Source organism: Lissotriton vulgaris, unplaced genomic scaffold, assembly GCF_964263255.1.
Source record: "Lissotriton vulgaris unplaced genomic scaffold, aLisVul1.2 SCAFFOLD_375, whole genome shotgun sequence".
NCBI classification, from domain to species: domain Eukaryota; kingdom Metazoa; phylum Chordata; class Amphibia; order Caudata; family Salamandridae; genus Lissotriton; species Lissotriton vulgaris.
The window spans coordinates 625,107-644,073 of NW_028244278.1; the positions used below are offsets into that span (position 1 = coordinate 625,107).

General features: G+C 42.4%; 1 protein-coding gene across 1 annotated transcript in view; it reads right to left on the reverse strand.

Moving 5' to 3' along the window:
• Positions 1–18,967, reverse strand: part of CUL9 (cullin 9) — a 443,484-nt gene that overhangs the window by 334,669 nt on the left and 89,848 nt on the right. The window contains exons 7-8 of the mRNA XM_086948773.1: positions 18,019–18,400; positions 17,174–17,366 (exon numbers count right to left, since the gene is read on the reverse strand). Coding sequence (XP_086804899.1) covers positions 17,174–17,366; positions 18,019–18,400 — 575 coding nt within the window. The remainder of the gene's footprint in view (positions 1–17,173; positions 17,367–18,018; positions 18,401–18,967) is intronic.

Sequence of the window (18,967 nt, forward strand, 5' to 3'; positions counted from 1 at the left end):
AGGTTCATTCCCTATGGCGTCGACGGCGTTTCGACCTGCTCAGTAAAGGTCTCGTCAGGACTAGACAGTGAGGGACATCTACGGGAAAGTGAAAATTGTGTGAGTATGTGTAGTCGCAATCATTAATGAATATGTATGAATTAAAATGAACGGATAATACCTTGTGGTGTCTTTTATTAATGCAACCCATGCGTGATAAAAAATTGGAATTGACTTACAGTGTACCCAGCCGGGCACTGTTTGGAAGCAAGATAAACAGACAGGTGTTATAAACGTACTGTAGGGTGGGCAAAAGGTGTCTACAAGTCCACAGTTTAGACTATATATAGCGCACACAACAATAGCCACTCACCACTGTCGGTGGATACCGTGGTAATCTTGAATAAAAGGCTGGCAATCGGTATTGGCAACAGAAGACAGGAAAATGCCTGGTAACAAACGGAATTGTATTACAAGAGGGCTAATATATTGCAGGAATCTATGTGCGTGGCAGTATTGCTAAAGTGTCTACAAAAGCCACCCCTTGGACATATATGTCACATGGAACAGCCACTCACCACTGTCGATGGAATCCGTGGTGAACTTGAATGTTAGGATGATAATCAATAATTAGTAGCAGAAGACAGGAAAATGCCTGTTAATAAACGGAAACTGTATTAAAGGAATGCTCGTTTGTTAAAGGTAGGTTCGTTTATTAAAGATATCTACGCGGGGGGCAGTCGTGGTGCTCACCTGCTCTGAGAACTCGGAACGCCTGATCGCGTTTCACCGGTCGTCTGTCTGGTAACAGAGTAGTTCCGGGTGTGTGTGCGTCATCGCGTTTATAACGCGGAGCGTGAGGTGCGCACGCATTCACTGTGAGATAGGCGGAAGGTAAACCACGGGTGATTGTCATGGTAACGGCCATGATATGTAAACACTGAAGGTAAACCACGGGTGATTGTCATGGTAACGGCCATGATATGTAACCACTGAACTATCGCGGTGAACGTGGTGTAATTTAATCGAGTCCTGTTGGCCCCCAAAGCGCCCATCACATTAACAATTGCCGTTTATGCAGAGCTGGCATTACCTGTACAACAATTATTTATCAAAATCACGGTCATTACGATGTGGAATTCTTACGTTGTTCAATTTGCTGTACAGCAGTTCAAACCTATTAAGGATGTTTCAAAACAGACGTGCACAGATGCCATATAGCATAGATATATCACAGCTATATTTGCATTGTTTTCTAATAACTCTATATACAATTATGTAAATAATTAAAGAAACATTACAAGAACCTTCCCACATATTCACATTTCTTATACATCTTCAGACATACAAAATGAACACATGTTTTTACTTTTCATAATCAAGTTGTCAGAGTGGAAACAAAGCCCCTCCATTCATCTGCAGAGTTAAGCCCCTCATTAATTGAATTGACTCTGTCAATCCAATGGCATTCACGTCTTTGTAATATTTGTGAAATATCCCCTCCTCTTTCAGGTATTGTCGCAATATCTATTACCTGCCATTTCAATTGATCCGCAGAGTGATTTTTCTCTTGGAAGTGACATACCAATGGGGCTGTCAAAACTGCCTTTCTTATACGGCTGCGGTGTTGTCCTATTCTGGCCTTTACTGGTTGTTGTGTCTGCCCAATATAGGGCAGACCGCATGGACACCAAATGCAATACACGACATTGCGTGTGTTGCAATTAGAGAAGAAATTTAGTGTGTGTTCATAATGGCCAAATTTGAAAATATTAGTTTTTTCTGTCAATGGGCAGATCACACAATTGCCACAGGGATAATGGCCCAAAATAGGTGGTAAACACCAAGCTGCTTCTAGAGTGCCACCTTTCTTGGCAAGTTTTTCAGTGGAGGATCTAACTAGGTGATCTTTTAAATTCTTTCCTCTTTTGTATGCAAACAAAGGTACCTCAATTAGGGGATCGATGCTTTGTATAATATCCCAATTTTTTATGATGTTTTTACGGATCTTGTTAGTATGAGTTCCAAACGTGGTGACACACACTATTTTCTCCATTTTTGCTTTTGGTCTAGTGACCAATAGTTCTTCACGAGGGCAGTACCAGGCACGTTTTAGTGATTTTTTCACTATTTTAGTGGGGTAACCTCTCTTTAGTAACTTGTTTTTCAGTACTTCTGCCTCATTTAGATAGTCGTCACGTCGAGCACAATTTCGACGAATCCTTAAGAATTGCCCAAAGGGCAATCCATCTCTCAATGCCCTGGGATGTTGACTCTGATACGATAGTAAGGTATTCTTTTCTGTTGATTTTCTATGAAGGGATGTATACAATTTATTGTCCTCATGCTGGATATTTAAATCAAGGAATGGAATAATATCTTTCTGTAGTGTGGATGTAAAAGTTAGATGAGTTTGGGCAGTGTTTAAGTATACAACGAACTTCTCGAAATCCTCCTCGCTCCCTCTCCAAATTAAAAAGATATCATCTATATACCTATACCAGCAATTGATGCTGGTATGGTACGGGTTCCGATCACATAGAACAAAATCATTCTCTACCTTGTTCATGTAGATATTAGCCAAATTTGGAGCAAAAACTGCTCCCATGCTCGTGCCCCCACATTGCTCATAATATTGCCCATTAGAAACAAAATAGTTCCTTTGGAGTGCTACTTCTAGCAATGAAATTATAAATGAAGTGGGTACATTAAACGGTCGTTGTCTAGTATCCAGCAGATCTTTTATACATACAATACTATCATTCTGAGGAATGTTGGTGTAAAGTGATGATATATCTAAGGTCGCTAACCAATCCGTATCTTTATGGAAAGCCAGATCTTCTATTAGATTTATCATATGCATCGTGTCACGAACATAGCTTGCTTGTAGGGGAACGTAATCTCTGATGAAAAAATCAATGTATTTACCAATGGGCTCTAAAATCGAGCCACAACCTGATAGAATAGGTCTCCCTGGGGGATTGGTTATATTTTTGTGTATCTTGGGGAGAGTATACAGGACAGGGGTCCTTGGGTTAGTAGAATTCAAAAAATCAAATTCTTTCTTAGTCAGAAAGCCTTGATCAAGTCCTACTTTGGTAATAGACACAATTTTATCTCGAATTTCTTCCAGAGGGTTATGTTGGAGTTTCTTATAATGCCTTTCTTCAGAAATTTGTTTACTTATTTCCATGTCATAATCAGTTCGTTCTTGTATTACTATTCCTCCCCCCTTGTCTGCAGGTTTAAGTACTATTGAGGTATCTTTTTTCAAATTCTCAAGTGCTCGACGCTCCAATAAAGAGATATTGTAAGGAGTAAATTGTTTGCTTTGCTTCAAGTTATCTACCCCTTCCAGAATCAACTTTTCAAAGGTGAGCAACTCAGGGGGCATCATGCTGTTAGTAGGATAAAAAGTAGAGGGCAGTTTAAGTCCAGTTGTCGATTGGTAATCAGTCAATTCGCGATCTTTAAAGAATATTTTAAGGCGAATTTTCCTAAAGAACTGGAATAACTCAGATTTCAGGTTGAAATAATTACTTTTCTCTGTAATTACAAAGGAGAGACCCTTACTCAACAAAGAGATTTCAGTAGATGACAATATATGCTTAGACAAGTTAAAGATAGGTATTGTATCCATATTGTCTATATGGCTGGGTACATAATCTAGTAAGGCTGTGGCCCCCATTGGTAATGCTTGTTTCTTGTTTGGCGTTCCCCTGGGTATTGGTGCCAGACTCTTGTTTTCTTCGTCTTTCCTCCTCTGTCTAAAAAAGGTTGGCCCTGATGATTGAAATTGCTGGGCCCTGGTTGACCGTCAGAGTCACTTGAGCCTCCTGATGATTCTGAGAATGTTACAGATTGATTTTTTCTAAATCTGCCCCAAGTATTTTGTCTATTTTGATTAGGGAAGTTTACAAAATAGTCTTCTTTTAAGTAAGGAAAGGCTCTCTCCTTGCTATAGAATTTAATGTCTTTAGTGACTTTGTCGGCTTTCTTTTTTAGTTCAAAAGAATTAAATTCATCTATGGTTTTATTTAGTTTATCTAGAAGTGTCTTAGCCTCGGCGACCCCGTCGTCGCCTAGAAGTTCTTTTTCTAATTCTTCTATTTCTTTAAGCTCAGCTTTTGAATGTTCCAAGGCTGTCTCGACACCGAGAACCATCCAGTGTCGCGAGCACGTAACTGAAATACCACAAAAACTGCCTTTAAATTTTGGGTCTTCTCTAAAGATGCCTGGTACGTTTCTAATCTGAAGGCCTTGTGGAATTATGCCTGCGCGTAGATAGTCAGTAAGCATGCGAGCATGCAATTCAGTGCGTACGTGTTTTTTCTTTGCTTTTTCCAACTTCTCAATTAGTACCTGTCTAGGACTGCTAGTATTCACGGGTAGATTTGAAAACAAAGACGGTCCACTTGTTAATTTAGCAATATATTCCTCTGTGTATAATGGTGCATCCTTCTCTGCCATCCCCAACTCTGTATGAACAATACCCTATTAATCTATAGGGAAGGGAAAAATCCAACAGCGTGGATAAACCCTTGCGGTGCAGCCACCGCACGAAAACACGAAAGGGGGAAACAAGGGAACCCTACTCACAGCGGAACCAGGGCAATATGTTTATCCAAAGAACAATGGTTCCTGTGGCATATTTATTTAACACAATATTTAATATAACAGCTTAGATAAGCACTATTAAATTGTAACAGAAAAGGGTCTGGCAAAGAAAGAAGCACACATATATACCAATTTTTTAAAGAAATTATTCTTTGTATTTCAACTTTCAGACACTCAGTCTAATAGTTATAACAGCGACATATTTACAAAAAATTGTGCAATGTGTCCCCAGTGGTTTTGTGAACAAAAAACAGAACATAAAATAATAAGTGATCTGTACAACTTTGTTATTATGAATATTTACAAAGGGAAAATGACCAAGCGCAATAATAAAGCAATTCTTAGCAGTGACTATCTGCAATCATAGAACACTGTGCTTGAAAAGGTTCATTCCCTATGGCGTCGACGGCGTTTCGACCTGCTCAGTAAAGGTCTCGTCAGGACTAGACAGTGAGGGACATCTACGGGAAAGTGAAAATTGTGTGAGTATGTGTAGTCGCAATCATTAATGAATATGTATGAATTAAAATGAACGGATAATACCTTGTGGTGTCTTTTATTAATGCAACCCATGCGTGATAAAAAATTGGAATTGACTTACAGTGTACCCAGCCGGGCACTGTTTGGAAGCAAGATAAACAGACAGGTGTTATAAACGTACTGTAGGGTGGGCAAAAGGTGTCTACAAGTCCACAGTTTAGACTATATATAGCGCACACAACAATAGCCACTCACCACTGTCGGTGGATACCGTGGTAATCTTGAATAAAAGGCTGGCAATCGGTATTGGCAACAGAAGACAGGAAAATGCCTGGTAACAAACGGAATTGTATTACAAGAGGGCTAATATATTGCAGGAATCTATGTGCGTGGCAGTATTGCTAAAGTGTCTACAAAAGCCACCCCTTGGACATATATGTCACATGGAACAGCCACTCACCACTGTCGATGGAATCCGTGGTGAACTTGAATGTTAGGATGATAATCAATAATTAGTAGCAGAAGACAGGAAAATGCCTGTTAATAAACGGAAACTGTATTAAAGGAATGCTCGTTTGTTAAAGGTAGGTTCGTTTATTAAAGATATCTACGCGGGGGGCAGTCGTGGTGCTCACCTGCTCTGAGAACTCGGAACGCCTGATCGCGTTTCACCGGTCGTCTGTCTGGTAACAGAGTAGTTCCGGGTGTGTGTGCGTCATCGCGTTTATAACGCGGAGCGTGAGGTGCGCACGCATTCACTGTGAGATAGGCGGAAGGTAAACCACGGGTGATTGTCATGGTAACGGCCATGATATGTAAACACTGAAGGTAAACCACGGGTGATTGTCATGGTAACGGCCATGATATGTAAAAACATGTGTTCATTTTGTATGTCTGAAGATGTATAAGAAATGTGAATATGTGGGAAGGTTCTTGTAATGTTTCTTTAATTATTTACATAATTGTATATAGAGTTATTAGAAAACAATGCAAATATAGCTGTGATATATCTATGCTATATGGCATCTGTGCACGTCTGTTTTGAAACATCCTTAATAGGTTTGAACTGCTGTACAGCAAATTGAACAACGTAAGAATTCCACATCGTAATGACCGTGATTTTGATAAATAATTGTTGTACAGGTAATGCCAGCTCTGCATAAACGGCAATTGTTAATGTGATGGGCGCTTTGGGGGCCAACAGGACTCGATTAAATTACACCACGTTCACCGCGATAGTTCAGTGGTTACATATCATGGCCGTTACCATGACAATCACCCGTGGTTTACCTTCAGTGTTTACATATCATGGCCGTTACCATGACAATCACCCGTGGTTTACCTTCCGCCTATCTCACAGTGAATGCGTGCGCACCTCACGCTCCGCGTTATAAACGCGATGACGCACACACACCCGGAACTACTCTGTTACCAGACAGACGACCGGTGAAACGCGATCAGGCGTTCCGAGTTCTCAGAGCAGGTGAGCACCACGACTGCCCCCCGCGTAGATATCTTTAATAAACGAACCTACCTTTAACAAACGAGCATTCCTTTAATACAGTTTCCGTTTATTAACAGGCATTTTCCTGTCTTCTGCTACTAATTATTGATTATCATCCTAACATTCAAGTTCACCACGGATTCCATCGACAGTGGTGAGTGGCTGTTCCATGTGACATATATGTCCAAGGGGTGGCTTTTGTAGACACTTTAGCAATACTGCCACGCACATAGATTCCTGCAATATATTAGCCCTCTTGTAATACAATTCCGTTTGTTACCAGGCATTTTCCTGTCTTCTGTTGCCAATACCGATTGCCAGCCTTTTATTCAAGATTACCACGGTATCCACCGACAGTGGTGAGTGGCTATTGTTGTGTGCGCTATATATAGTCTAAACTGTGGACTTGTAGACACCTTTTGCCCACCCTACAGTACGTTTATAACACCTGTCTGTTTATCTTGCTTCCAAACAGTGCCCGGCTGGGTACACTGTAAGTCAATTCCAATTTTTTATCACGCATGGGTTGCATTAATAAAAGACACCACAAGGTATTATCCGTTCATTTTAATTCATACATATTCATTAATGATTGCGACTACACATACTCACACAATTTTCACTTTCCCGTAGATGTCCCTCACTGTCTAGTCCTGACGAGACCTTTACTGAGCAGGTCGAAACGCCGTCGACGCCATAGGGAATGAACCTTTTCAAGCACAGTGTTCTATGATTGCAGATAGTCACTGCTAAGAATTGCTTTATTATTGCGCTTGGTCATTTTCCCTTTGTAAATATTCATAATAACAAAGTTGTACAGATCACTTATTATTTTATGTTCTGTTTTTTGTTCACAAAACCACTGGGGACACATTGCACAATTTTTTGTAAATATGTCGCTGTTATAACTATTAGACTGAGTGTCTGAAAGTTGAAATACAAAGAATAATTTCTTTAAAAAATTGGTATATATGTGTGCTTCTTTCTTTGCCAGACCCTTTTCTGTTACAATTTAATAGTGCTTATCTAAGCTGTTATATTAAATATTGTGTTAAATAAATATGCCACAGGAACCATTGTTCTTTGGATAAACATATTGCCCTGGTTCCGCTGTGAGTAGGGTTCCCTTGTTTCCCCCTTTCGTGTTTTCGTGCGGTGGCTGCACCGCAAGGGTTTATCCACGCTGTTGGATTTTTCCCTTCCCTATAGATTAATAGGGTATTGTTCATACAGAGTTGGGGATGGCAGAGAAGGATGCACCATTATACACAGAGGAATATATTGCTAAATTAACAAGTGGACCGTCTTTGTTTTCAAATCTACCCGTGAATACTAGCAGTCCTAGACAGGTACTAATTGAGAAGTTGGAAAAAGCAAAGAAAAAACACGTACGCACTGAATTGCATGCTCGCATGCTTACTGACTATCTACGCGCAGGCATAATTCCACAAGGCCTTCAGATTAGAAACGTACCAGGCATCTTTAGAGAAGACCCAAAATTTAAAGGCAGTTTTTGTGGTATTTCAGTTACGTGCTCGCGACACTGGATGGTTCTCGGTGTCGAGACAGCCTTGGAACATTCAAAAGCTGAGCTTAAAGAAATAGAAGAATTAGAAAAAGAACTTCTAGGCGACGACGGGGTCGCCGAGGCTAAGACACTTCTAGATAAACTAAATAAAACCATAGATGAATTTAATTCTTTTGAACTAAAAAAGAAAGCCGACAAAGTCACTAAAGACATTAAATTCTATAGCAAGGAGAGAGCCTTTCCTTACTTAAAAGAAGACTATTTTGTAAACTTCCCTAATCAAAATAGACAAAATACTTGGGGCAGATTTAGAAAAAATCAATCTGTAACATTCTCAGAATCATCAGGAGGCTCAAGTGACTCTGACGGTCAACCAGGGCCCAGCAATTTCAATCATCAGGGCCAACCTTTTTTAGACAGAGGAGGAAAGACGAAGAAAACAAGAGTCTGGCACCAATACCCAGGGGAACGCCAAACAAGAAACAAGCATTACCAATGGGGGCCACAGCCTTACTAGATTATGTACCCAGCCATATAGACAATATGGATACAATACCTATCTTTAACTTGTCTAAGCATATATTGTCATCTACTGAAATCTCTTTGTTGAGTAAGGGTCTCTCCTTTGTAATTACAGAGAAAAGTAATTATTTCAACCTGAAATCTGAGTTATTCCAGTTCTTTAGGAAAATTCGCCTTAAAATATTCTTTAAAGATCGCGAATTGACTGATTACCAATCGACAACTGGACTTAAACTGCCCTCTACTTTTTATCCTACTAACAGCATGATGCCCCCTGAGTTGCTCACCTTTGAAAAGTTGATTCTGGAAGGGGTAGATAACTTGAAGCAAAGCAAACAATTTACTCCTTACAATATCTCTTTATTGGAGCGTCGAGCACTTGAGAATTTGAAAAAAGATACCTCAATAGTACTTAAACCTGCAGACAAGGGGGGAGGAATAGTAATACAAGAACGAACTGATTATGACATGGAAATAAGTAAACAAATTTCTGAAGAAAGGCATTATAAGAAACTCCAACATAACCCTCTGGAAGAAATTCGAGATAAAATTGTGTCTATTACCAAAGTAGGACTTGATCAAGGCTTTCTGACTAAGAAAGAATTTGATTTTTTGAATTCTACTAACCCAAGGACCCCTGTCCTGTATACTCTCCCCAAGATACACAAAAATATAACCAATCCCCCAGGGAGACCTATTCTATCAGGTTGTGGCTCGATTTTAGAGCCCATTGGTAAATACATTGATTTTTTCATCAGAGATTACGTTCCCCTACAAGCAAGCTATGTTCGTGACACGATGCATATGATAAATCTAATAGAAGATCTGGCTTTCCATAAAGATACGGATTGGTTAGCGACCTTAGATATATCATCACTTTACACCAACATTCCTCAGAATGATAGTATTGTATGTATAAAAGATCTGCTGGATACTAGACAACGACCGTTTAATGTACCCACTTCATTTATAATTTCATTGCTAGAAGTAGCACTCCAAAGGAACTATTTTGTTTCTAATGGGCAATATTATGAGCAATGTGGGGGCACGAGCATGGGAGCAGTTTTTGCTCCAAATTTGGCTAATATCTACATGAACAAGGTAGAGAATGATTTTGTTCTATGTGATCGGAACCCGTACCATACCAGCATCAATTGCTGGTATAGGTATATAGATGATATCTTTTTAATTTGGAGAGGGAGCGAGGAGGATTTCGAGAAGTTCGTTGTATACTTAAACACTGCCCAAACTCATCTAACTTTTACATCCACACTACAGAAAGATATTATTCCATTCCTTGATTTAAATATCCAGCATGAGGACAATAAATTGTATACATCCCTTCATAGAAAATCAACAGAAAAGAATACCTTACTATCGTATCAGAGTCAACATCCCAGGGCATTGAGAGATGGATTGCCCTTTGGGCAATTCTTAAGGATTCGTCGAAATTGTGCTCGACGTGACGACTATCTAAATGAGGCAGAAGTACTGAAAAACAAGTTACTAAAGAGAGGTTACCCCACTAAAATAGTGAAAAAATCACTAAAACGTGCCTGGTACTGCCCTCGTGAAGAACTATTGGTCACTAGACCAAAAGCAAAAATGGAGAAAATAGTGTGTGTCACCACGTTTGGAACTCATACTAACAAGATCCGTAAAAACATCATAAAAAATTGGGATATTATACAAAGCATCGATCCCCTAATTGAGGTACCTTTGTTTGCATACAAAAGAGGAAAGAATTTAAAAGATCACCTAGTTAGATCCTCCACTGAAAAACTTGCCAAGAAAGGTGGCACTCTAGAAGCAGCTTGGTGTTTACCACCTATTTTGGGCCATTATCCCTGTGGCAATTGTGTGATCTGCCCATTGACAGAAAAAACTAATATTTTCAAATTTGGCCATTATGAACACACACTAAATTTCTTCTCTAATTGCAACACACGCAATGTCGTGTATTGCATTTGGTGTCCATGCGGTCTGCCCTATATTGGGCAGACACAACAACCAGTAAAGGCCAGAATAGGACAACACCGCAGCCGTATAAGAAAGGCAGTTTTGACAGCCCCATTGGTATGTCACTTCCAAGAGAAAAATCACTCTGCGGATCAATTGAAATGGCAGGTAATAGATATTGCGACAATACCTGAAAGAGGAGGGGATATTTCACAAATATTACAAAGACGTGAATGCCATTGGATTGACAGAGTCAATTCAATTAATGAGGGGCTTAACTCTGCAGATGAATGGAGGGGCTTTGTTTCCACTCTGACAACTTGATTATGAAAAGTAAAAACATGTGTTCATTTTGTATGTCTGAAGATGTATAAGAAATGTGAATATGTGGGAAGGTTCTTGTAATGTTTCTTTAATTATTTACATAATTGTATATAGAGTTATTAGAAAACAATGCAAATATAGCTGTGATATATCTATGCTATATGGCATCTGTGCACGTCTGTTTTGAAACATCCTTAATAGGTTTGAACTGCTGTACAGCAAATTGAACAACGTAAGAATTCCACATCGTAATGACCGTGATTTTGATAAATAATTGTTGTACAGGTAATGCCAGCTCTGCATAAACGGCAATTGTTAATGTGATGGGCGCTTTGGGGGCCAACAGGACTCGATTAAATTACACCACGTTCACCGCGATAGTTCAGTGGTTACATATCATGGCCGTTACCATGACAATCACCCGTGGTTTACCTTCAGTGTTTACATATCATGGCCGTTACCATGACAATCACCCGTGGTTTACCTTCCGCCTATCTCACAGTGAATGCGTGCGCACCTCACGCTCCGCGTTATAAACGCGATGACGCACACACACCCGGAACTACTCTGTTACCAGACAGACGACCGGTGAAACGCGATCAGGCGTTCCGAGTTCTCAGAGCAGGTGAGCACCACGACTGCCCCCCGCGTAGATATCTTTAATAAACGAACCTACCTTTAACAAACGAGCATTCCTTTAATACAGTTTCCGTTTATTAACAGGCATTTTCCTGTCTTCTGCTACTAATTATTGATTATCATCCTAACATTCAAGTTCACCACGGATTCCATCGACAGTGGTGAGTGGCTGTTCCATGTGACATATATGTCCAAGGGGTGGCTTTTGTAGACACTTTAGCAATACTGCCACGCACATAGATTCCTGCAATATATTAGCCCTCTTGTAATACAATTCCGTTTGTTACCAGGCATTTTCCTGTCTTCTGTTGCCAATACCGATTGCCAGCCTTTTATTCAAGATTACCACGGTATCCACCGACAGTGGTGAGTGGCTATTGTTGTGTGCGCTATATATAGTCTAAACTGTGGACTTGTAGACACCTTTTGCCCACCCTACAGTACGTTTATAACACCTGTCTGTTTATCTTGCTTCCAAACAGTGCCCGGCTGGGTACACTGTAAGTCAATTCCAATTTTTTATCACGCATGGGTTGCATTAATAAAAGACACCACAAGGTATTATCCGTTCATTTTAATTCATACATATTCATTAATGATTGCGACTACACATACTCACACAATTTTCACTTTCCCGTAGATGTCCCTCACTGTCTAGTCCTGACGAGACCTTTACTGAGCAGGTCGAAACGCCGTCGACGCCATAGGGAATGAACCTTTTCAAGCACAGTGTTCTATGATTGCAGATAGTCACTGCTAAGAATTGCTTTATTATTGCGCTTGGTCATTTTCCCTTTGTAAATATTCATAATAACAAAGTTGTACAGATCACTTATTATTTTATGTTCTGTTTTTTGTTCACAAAACCACTGGGGACACATTGCACAATTTTTTGTAAATATGTCGCTGTTATAACTATTAGACTGAGTGTCTGAAAGTTGAAATACAAAGAATAATTTCTTTAAAAAATTGGTATATATGTGTGCTTCTTTCTTTGCCAGACCCTTTTCTGTTACAATTTAATAGTGCTTATCTAAGCTGTTATATTAAATATTGTGTTAAATAAATATGCCACAGGAACCATTGTTCTTTGGATAAACATATTGCCCTGGTTCCGCTGTGAGTAGGGTTCCCTTGTTTCCCCCTTTCGCGAATCTGCAGGAGTAGCAGGAGAAAGGTCCATGGGTGCGTCCAGGAGCGGCTTGGACGCAGTTGGGGGCGCGACCGGGGTTAAGGGCTAGGAGGGTGGCGGCATCGTAGGTAAAGCGGGGGGGCTGGGCAGCGCGAGGGGCAGGGGGTCTGGCGCTGGGCGCGGTCCAGGCGCGGATGGGCGTAGACGGGCTTACCTTTGGCGCACCTTCGGCGCGGGTTGGGCGCGGTCGCTGCGCGTAAACGCTGCGCGTTGGGACATTGGTCATAAATGGATAGTGGAGGGGGGCGGAGCGTGGGCGGGTCAGCTGGGAGGCGGGATCTGGGAGGAGGCACGGAGGTAAACAAAGTCTTAAAATGGCAGCCCTGTCCCTGCAACGAGACTGGGGCACAGCCGATGTAAAACACTCGTAAAACACTTCTCTTAACCCTACACAGCAAAGTCTACAGTGCGCAGCAATAATCAATTATATTATGTCAGGCAAATTAATTCTGGCGCCGAGTGCGCAGCTACTGTAGTTAAATGGATATCTAAAGTGGGCAAAAGCGAAACTGAGCGCTGCGAGCTATCTCTTTCCGTGCAGGTAGGCAGTGGCGCGATGTACCTTCAGAGAGGCTCAGGCTGCAGGGAGCACAAGCGTCCGTAGGGAGGCAGAGGGCGAGGGGAGCGACCGTGCAGGAAAGCGTCCACACGGTCACAAATGGCCAGGGGATAGAGCGCTGTAGCTGTACTCGTGGGTGGGCGGGTCAGCTGGGAGGCGGGATCTGGGAGGAGGCACGGAGGTAAACAAAGTCTTAAAATGGCAGCCCTGTCCCTGCAACGAGACTGGGGCACAGCCGATGTAAAACACTCGTAAAACACTTCTCTTAACCCTACACAGCAAAGTCTACAGTGCGCAGCAATAATCAATTATATTATGTCAGGCAAATTAATTCTGGCGCCGAGTGCGCAGCTACTGTAGTTAAATGGATATCTAAAGTGGGCAAAAGCGAAACTGAGCGCTGCGAGCTATCTCTTTCCGTGCAGGTAGGCAGTGGCGCGATGTACCTTCAGAGAGGCTCAGGCTGCAGGGAGCACAAGCGTCCGTAGGGAGGTAGAGGGCGAGGGGAGCGACCGTGCAGGAAAGCGTCCACACGGTCACAAATGGCCAGGGGATAGAGCGCTGTAGCTGTACTCGTGGGTGGGCGGGTCAGCTGGGAGGCGGGATCTGGGAGGAGGCACGGAGGTAAACAAAGTCTTAAAATGGCAGCCCTGTCCCTGCAACGAGACTGGGGCACAGCCGATGTAAAACACTCGTAAAACACTTCTCTTAACCCTACACAGCAAAGTCTACAGTGCGCAGCAATAATCAATTATATTATGTCAGGCAAATTATTCTGGCGCCGAGTGCGCAGCTACTGTAGTTAAATGGATATCTAAAGTGGGCAAAAGCGAAACTGAGCGCTGCGAGCTATCTCTTTCCGTGCAGGTAGGCAGTGGCGCGATGTACCTTCAGAGAGGCTCAGGCTGCAGGGAGCACAAGCGTCCGTAGGGAGGCAGAGGGCGAGGGGAGCGACCGTGCAGGAAAGCGTCCACACGGTCACAAATGGCCAGGGGATAGAGCGCTGTAGCTGTACTCGTGGGTGGGCGGGTCAGCTGGGAGGCGGGATCTGGGAGGAGGCACGGAGGTAAACAAAGTCTTAAAATGGCAGCCCTGTCCCTGCAACAAGACTGGGGCACAGCCGATGTAAAACACTCGTAAAACACTTCTCTTAACCCTACACAGCAAAGTCTACAGTGCGCAGCAATAATCAATTATATTATGTCAGGCAAATTAATTCTGGCGCCGAGTGCGCAGCTACTGTAGTTAAATGGATATCTAAAGTGGGCAAAAGCGAAACTGAGCGCTGCGAGCTATCTCTTTCCGTGCAGGTAGGCAGTGGCGCGATGTACCTTCAGAGAGGCTCAGGCTGCAGGGAGCACAAGCGTCCGTAGGGAGGCAGAGGGCGAGGGGAGCGACCGTATGACGTTACAACGTACTCCGTTGCAACGCCTGCCTTTACCACGCATGCGTTACAATGCGAATGCCATTACCACGCATATCCTTTACTTCGAAAATGCCATAACCACGCATACCTTTACAACATTGTGAAACCATGCATGATAATGGCATTTTCTTGGTAAAGGTTACCTTCGATCCCTTCCCCAATTCCTTTTACTGCTCCCCTGCGCCCTCCTTTTTTTAAATATACCTCTTCCCTGTACCCCTGTGCGACCCTCCACCGCCATTCCTTCTAATAATTATCCCTGGCCGGAACACTAAAAAGGCTTGCCCCACACGATTCCCCCACCCACAAACCCTTCTTTCAAATACCTCTCCCCTGAACCCTAAAAATGTACCCCTGTGCTTCACCGCCCCCTCATTCCTTTTATTCTTTAACTAAATTCCCCCTTGCCTCTCCACGTCCTCTCCACTCCAAGCACTTCCGATTTGCGTTGCAAGTCGTAAAGAGGAAGCAGTAGTGTCTTTCCATTTCCTCTAATGAAGCAGAGTGCCTCCACATCTTTGTTCTACAGAAACAGAAAACAACGGAAACAGGTGCATTCTTTACGTATCTCGTAGTAAAGGAATGCGTGGTAAAGGCTATGCGTGGTAACCACACATGCGTTGTAAAGCATGCGTAGTTAAGTGTATGCGTGGAAACGGCCACGTTGTAGTGGCTGTTTCCCAGCAGACGCCGGCGCCGTAGCGGCGTCAGCTCAGCCATGGACAAGACCGGCGCCTGTCCAGAGGGCCGAGCAGGTAAAGTTGTAAAGTTACTCAAAAGTGTGAGTGTAAAATTACACATGTAGATTTACTCACAAATAATTTTACCTTGCTTGCTTCCTGGCACTAGGGACCGAACCTAAAACTGGAGGATATGTCTACAACCTTAACAAGGGATCGGAGTTCACTCTGGAGGATATTTCTGCAGCTTAGCACAAGGGATCAAAGTTATCAATCTTTTGATAACTTCCACAGAGCAGGCTCTCAAACCACTTGGATTGCAATGGAGCACTGGTAAGGTTATGTAAGAGCATGAACTAGCGAAACTCTTATCAGTACCATTGCCAGCCTGTATACAGGTAAAGCGTAGTAAAGCAGAACGGGGAGAGGTCTTCTTCAGCAAAACTGTGAAACCGTCACTAACTTTAGGTATAACCTGGAAAGATTAACATCCAAAGGCTAACATCACAGTAGTAGAAATGGGGTCTGCGTGAAGGCTGTGGAATACTGGATTCAAAAATGGGGTTGAGTTTTGTACTGTCAAACCAGAAAAAGCAAGGTGGATGCCTGCATATAGCCAGTTTTTATTGGTATCGGATGCAAACTTGTCCCCCCAATCTACTATATGAAATTATTTTGGGGTGATCTCTTTTTATGCATAGTCTACCGTCTAAAATAACTTGACCGTGGAAAAGGGAGACTTGAGTGACAAAGTTTTCCCGCCCCAACTGCCTGCATCTCTCAACCCCTTATCACTTCTATCAAAATAGAAAATGTGTAGAAGTGTAAGTTATATAACTGGGCCCCTATGTATGTCTTCCTGCGGCTTACAGAGGTACTATGGATTAACTTTTTGCAACACACAAGTGGAAGTAAAAAGTGTTCAGTGACAGAATACTTTTATTTATATTCAGAGATCCTGGGAGTTCGAAAAAATCTCTGTTTTTCATTGATCTCGATGGAGATGGATATGGTATCACGCAGCATGCGGAGGCTGCCACAGCAGGGCTTGCTGTGCTATTTTACACTTCTCCCTAGAAGGGAGATTTCTAGATAGAGATCTATACCCTCCCTCACCTGCGGGCTGGTTAAAAGCTCTGTGCTGCACTTGGCGGACGGATGTGGCAAGCAGCCCTGGTGAGAGGAAAGGGTTCTGGGCTGACCTCTCCAGGTGGAGGGGCATGACGGTAAAGGAAACGTCAAAGGTCCCATGATTACACCGGCGCATGGTTACGCCAGGCAGGTGCTTCAGTCCTGTTTTGTGCGGTGAGGCCAGGTCAAAAGCAGCAGGCTGGGGGCTAGACATCTATCATATTGGGGCCAGACATCTATCATATTGGGGCCAGACATCTATCATATTGGGGCCAGACATCTATCATATTGGGGCCAGACATCTATCATATTGCAGCCGGAGTTTGCAGAAGCCATGGTGATATGAGGACTTTTTTAAAACAAAACTTAAATCCTGCCGAAAGGACTTCCCCATTATCAAGATAGCTGAATATTTTTGTTAAACTGCCATTTTGCATATGGTCAAATCACAAAGCAAGGTTTTTGTGACAGTACAGAATCTGCCCTTTGTAAATCACTATGCCTGTGAGTTAGTAAAACAAGGGTCTCCCTTTAAAGGGTACTGTGGTAATATGTTCCCTAGCATGTCCACATTCAACAGAAAGATGGTGATGTTTTTGTCTATGCAGTGACAGACAGTAAGGTCTGACTCACCTGATCGTGGGCCCACTCTCAGTTTTGATGATCTGCTTCTCGCGGCCGGGCTCTTCCTCCAGGAGTTTGATGATGTATACCAGAGCCGTCAACTGCAACTCAACTTCAGAGCTCGATTTACGGATCAAGTCCACAATTTCGCCACACTTCTCCAAGCTGTTTTTTTTCCCACTCCCCTTCACACTGCTGAACGCTGCTTAGGACAAAATGTTATTTATTGGTAATAATTTTACGCTAAACACCAGAAGCAGACCTTCCAGTCTTCATATCGTGTCATGCATTATTTGCAGAAAAACATGTGATCCACATCATATATAGACATGTTACAATGGAGAAAAACAATCAGTCATGTTTAACCGTACACAACTCATCTCTGCTTCCCACTTATTGACCAACTTTATTTCGGTTTGGAGAGTCTTGAAAGAGCACGATAATATCTCAATAAAATGCATAAAAGTGTCCAATTCATGAAGACACATCTCTGCAGTAAATGAAAATCCTAAAAGATCTTGATACAAAAGGCATCTCTACAACAGGATGATTCCATAACAACTAATACACGATTCATCGCGGAGTAACTCCCTGCTAAACTGAGTCCAGTAAGGAAAAACCCTCAAAAAAGGACTATAAATAGGATCTAAAGGGTCCACTATGCTTCCCACTTATTTACAATGCACAACTGCTTTAGGACAATATACCAAAATAGAAAAAACAAGCCACATTCTAACTTTGCAGTAAAAATACAAGTATGAATGTATTGGCACAAACGTTTGAAAACAAATACTGTGCCATGAATTACAAGTAATCAACCGGACCGTTTAATATGGAGGAACTGCAAAACCCACCTTTGGTCTTTTCATCCACCATTTCTGGCAGCTGCAGGACCTCCGCTTTGAGCAGCTCACTGAAAAGCTGTAGGTCGGTTTTCTCAGTTGTGGAAGGAGTTGATGGACTGGTGGCTGCTGACAGAGGTTCCTTCTTAGGTTTCTTTGAGACCATGGATCCTTGGAATGAACTACCAGCTCCAGAGAATTCCGTAGGGGTAGAAACTCCAGTCAAGCTATCCTGTTCAGAGACACCTTTGGCAAGGAAGTATTTTGTGTAGACGTGGGAGCTGTGCAGGTCGCTCAAGGTGCAGCCGTGGCAGTGCTTGTTCAGGAACCACACTAGCTTCTGTGCCAGCTCCACAGGCACAGACAACTGCACCAGGGCTTCTTCCGACAACAGCTGGAAGTAGAGAGACACACAACAGTTGTATATAAGCCAAAGGCAGACCCACGTTGTTTAGATCAACTCTGAATACCTTTCCTATGGAACGGATTGTATGAATTCTCCCGTTAAGTGGATGAGATCTACATACATCTGCACCAATAACAAGATCCTGGTACAGCATCTACCTTCGTCTCCTGACAGAGTTGATCATCAGATAGCCCTTACATTCTTATCACACTTCCCAATGGTTATAACAGAACAACCCAGTTAGAGAGAAGCCAAGTACATCACGAATTAAAGTCCATTTGAAAGCTTTCTTAGACATTTCGGGTTGAACGAACAACAAATTAACACGCACCCAGGTGCTGAGCTTACCTCTCAATAAAGACCGCTCAATAAAGTAAGAACGTGACATAATGGACAAAGTAAATAAAGATATGCGTCTGTTTGCATATAGCATATAATTATGGAATTCATGTGCTTTATTAATACCCCCCATGTTGTGGGACAAGGGAACATAGTCACCTAGGCAATAAGTCAGAGGATCACAGTTTTGTAAAAAGAGGAAAAAGTCAAGCTTAA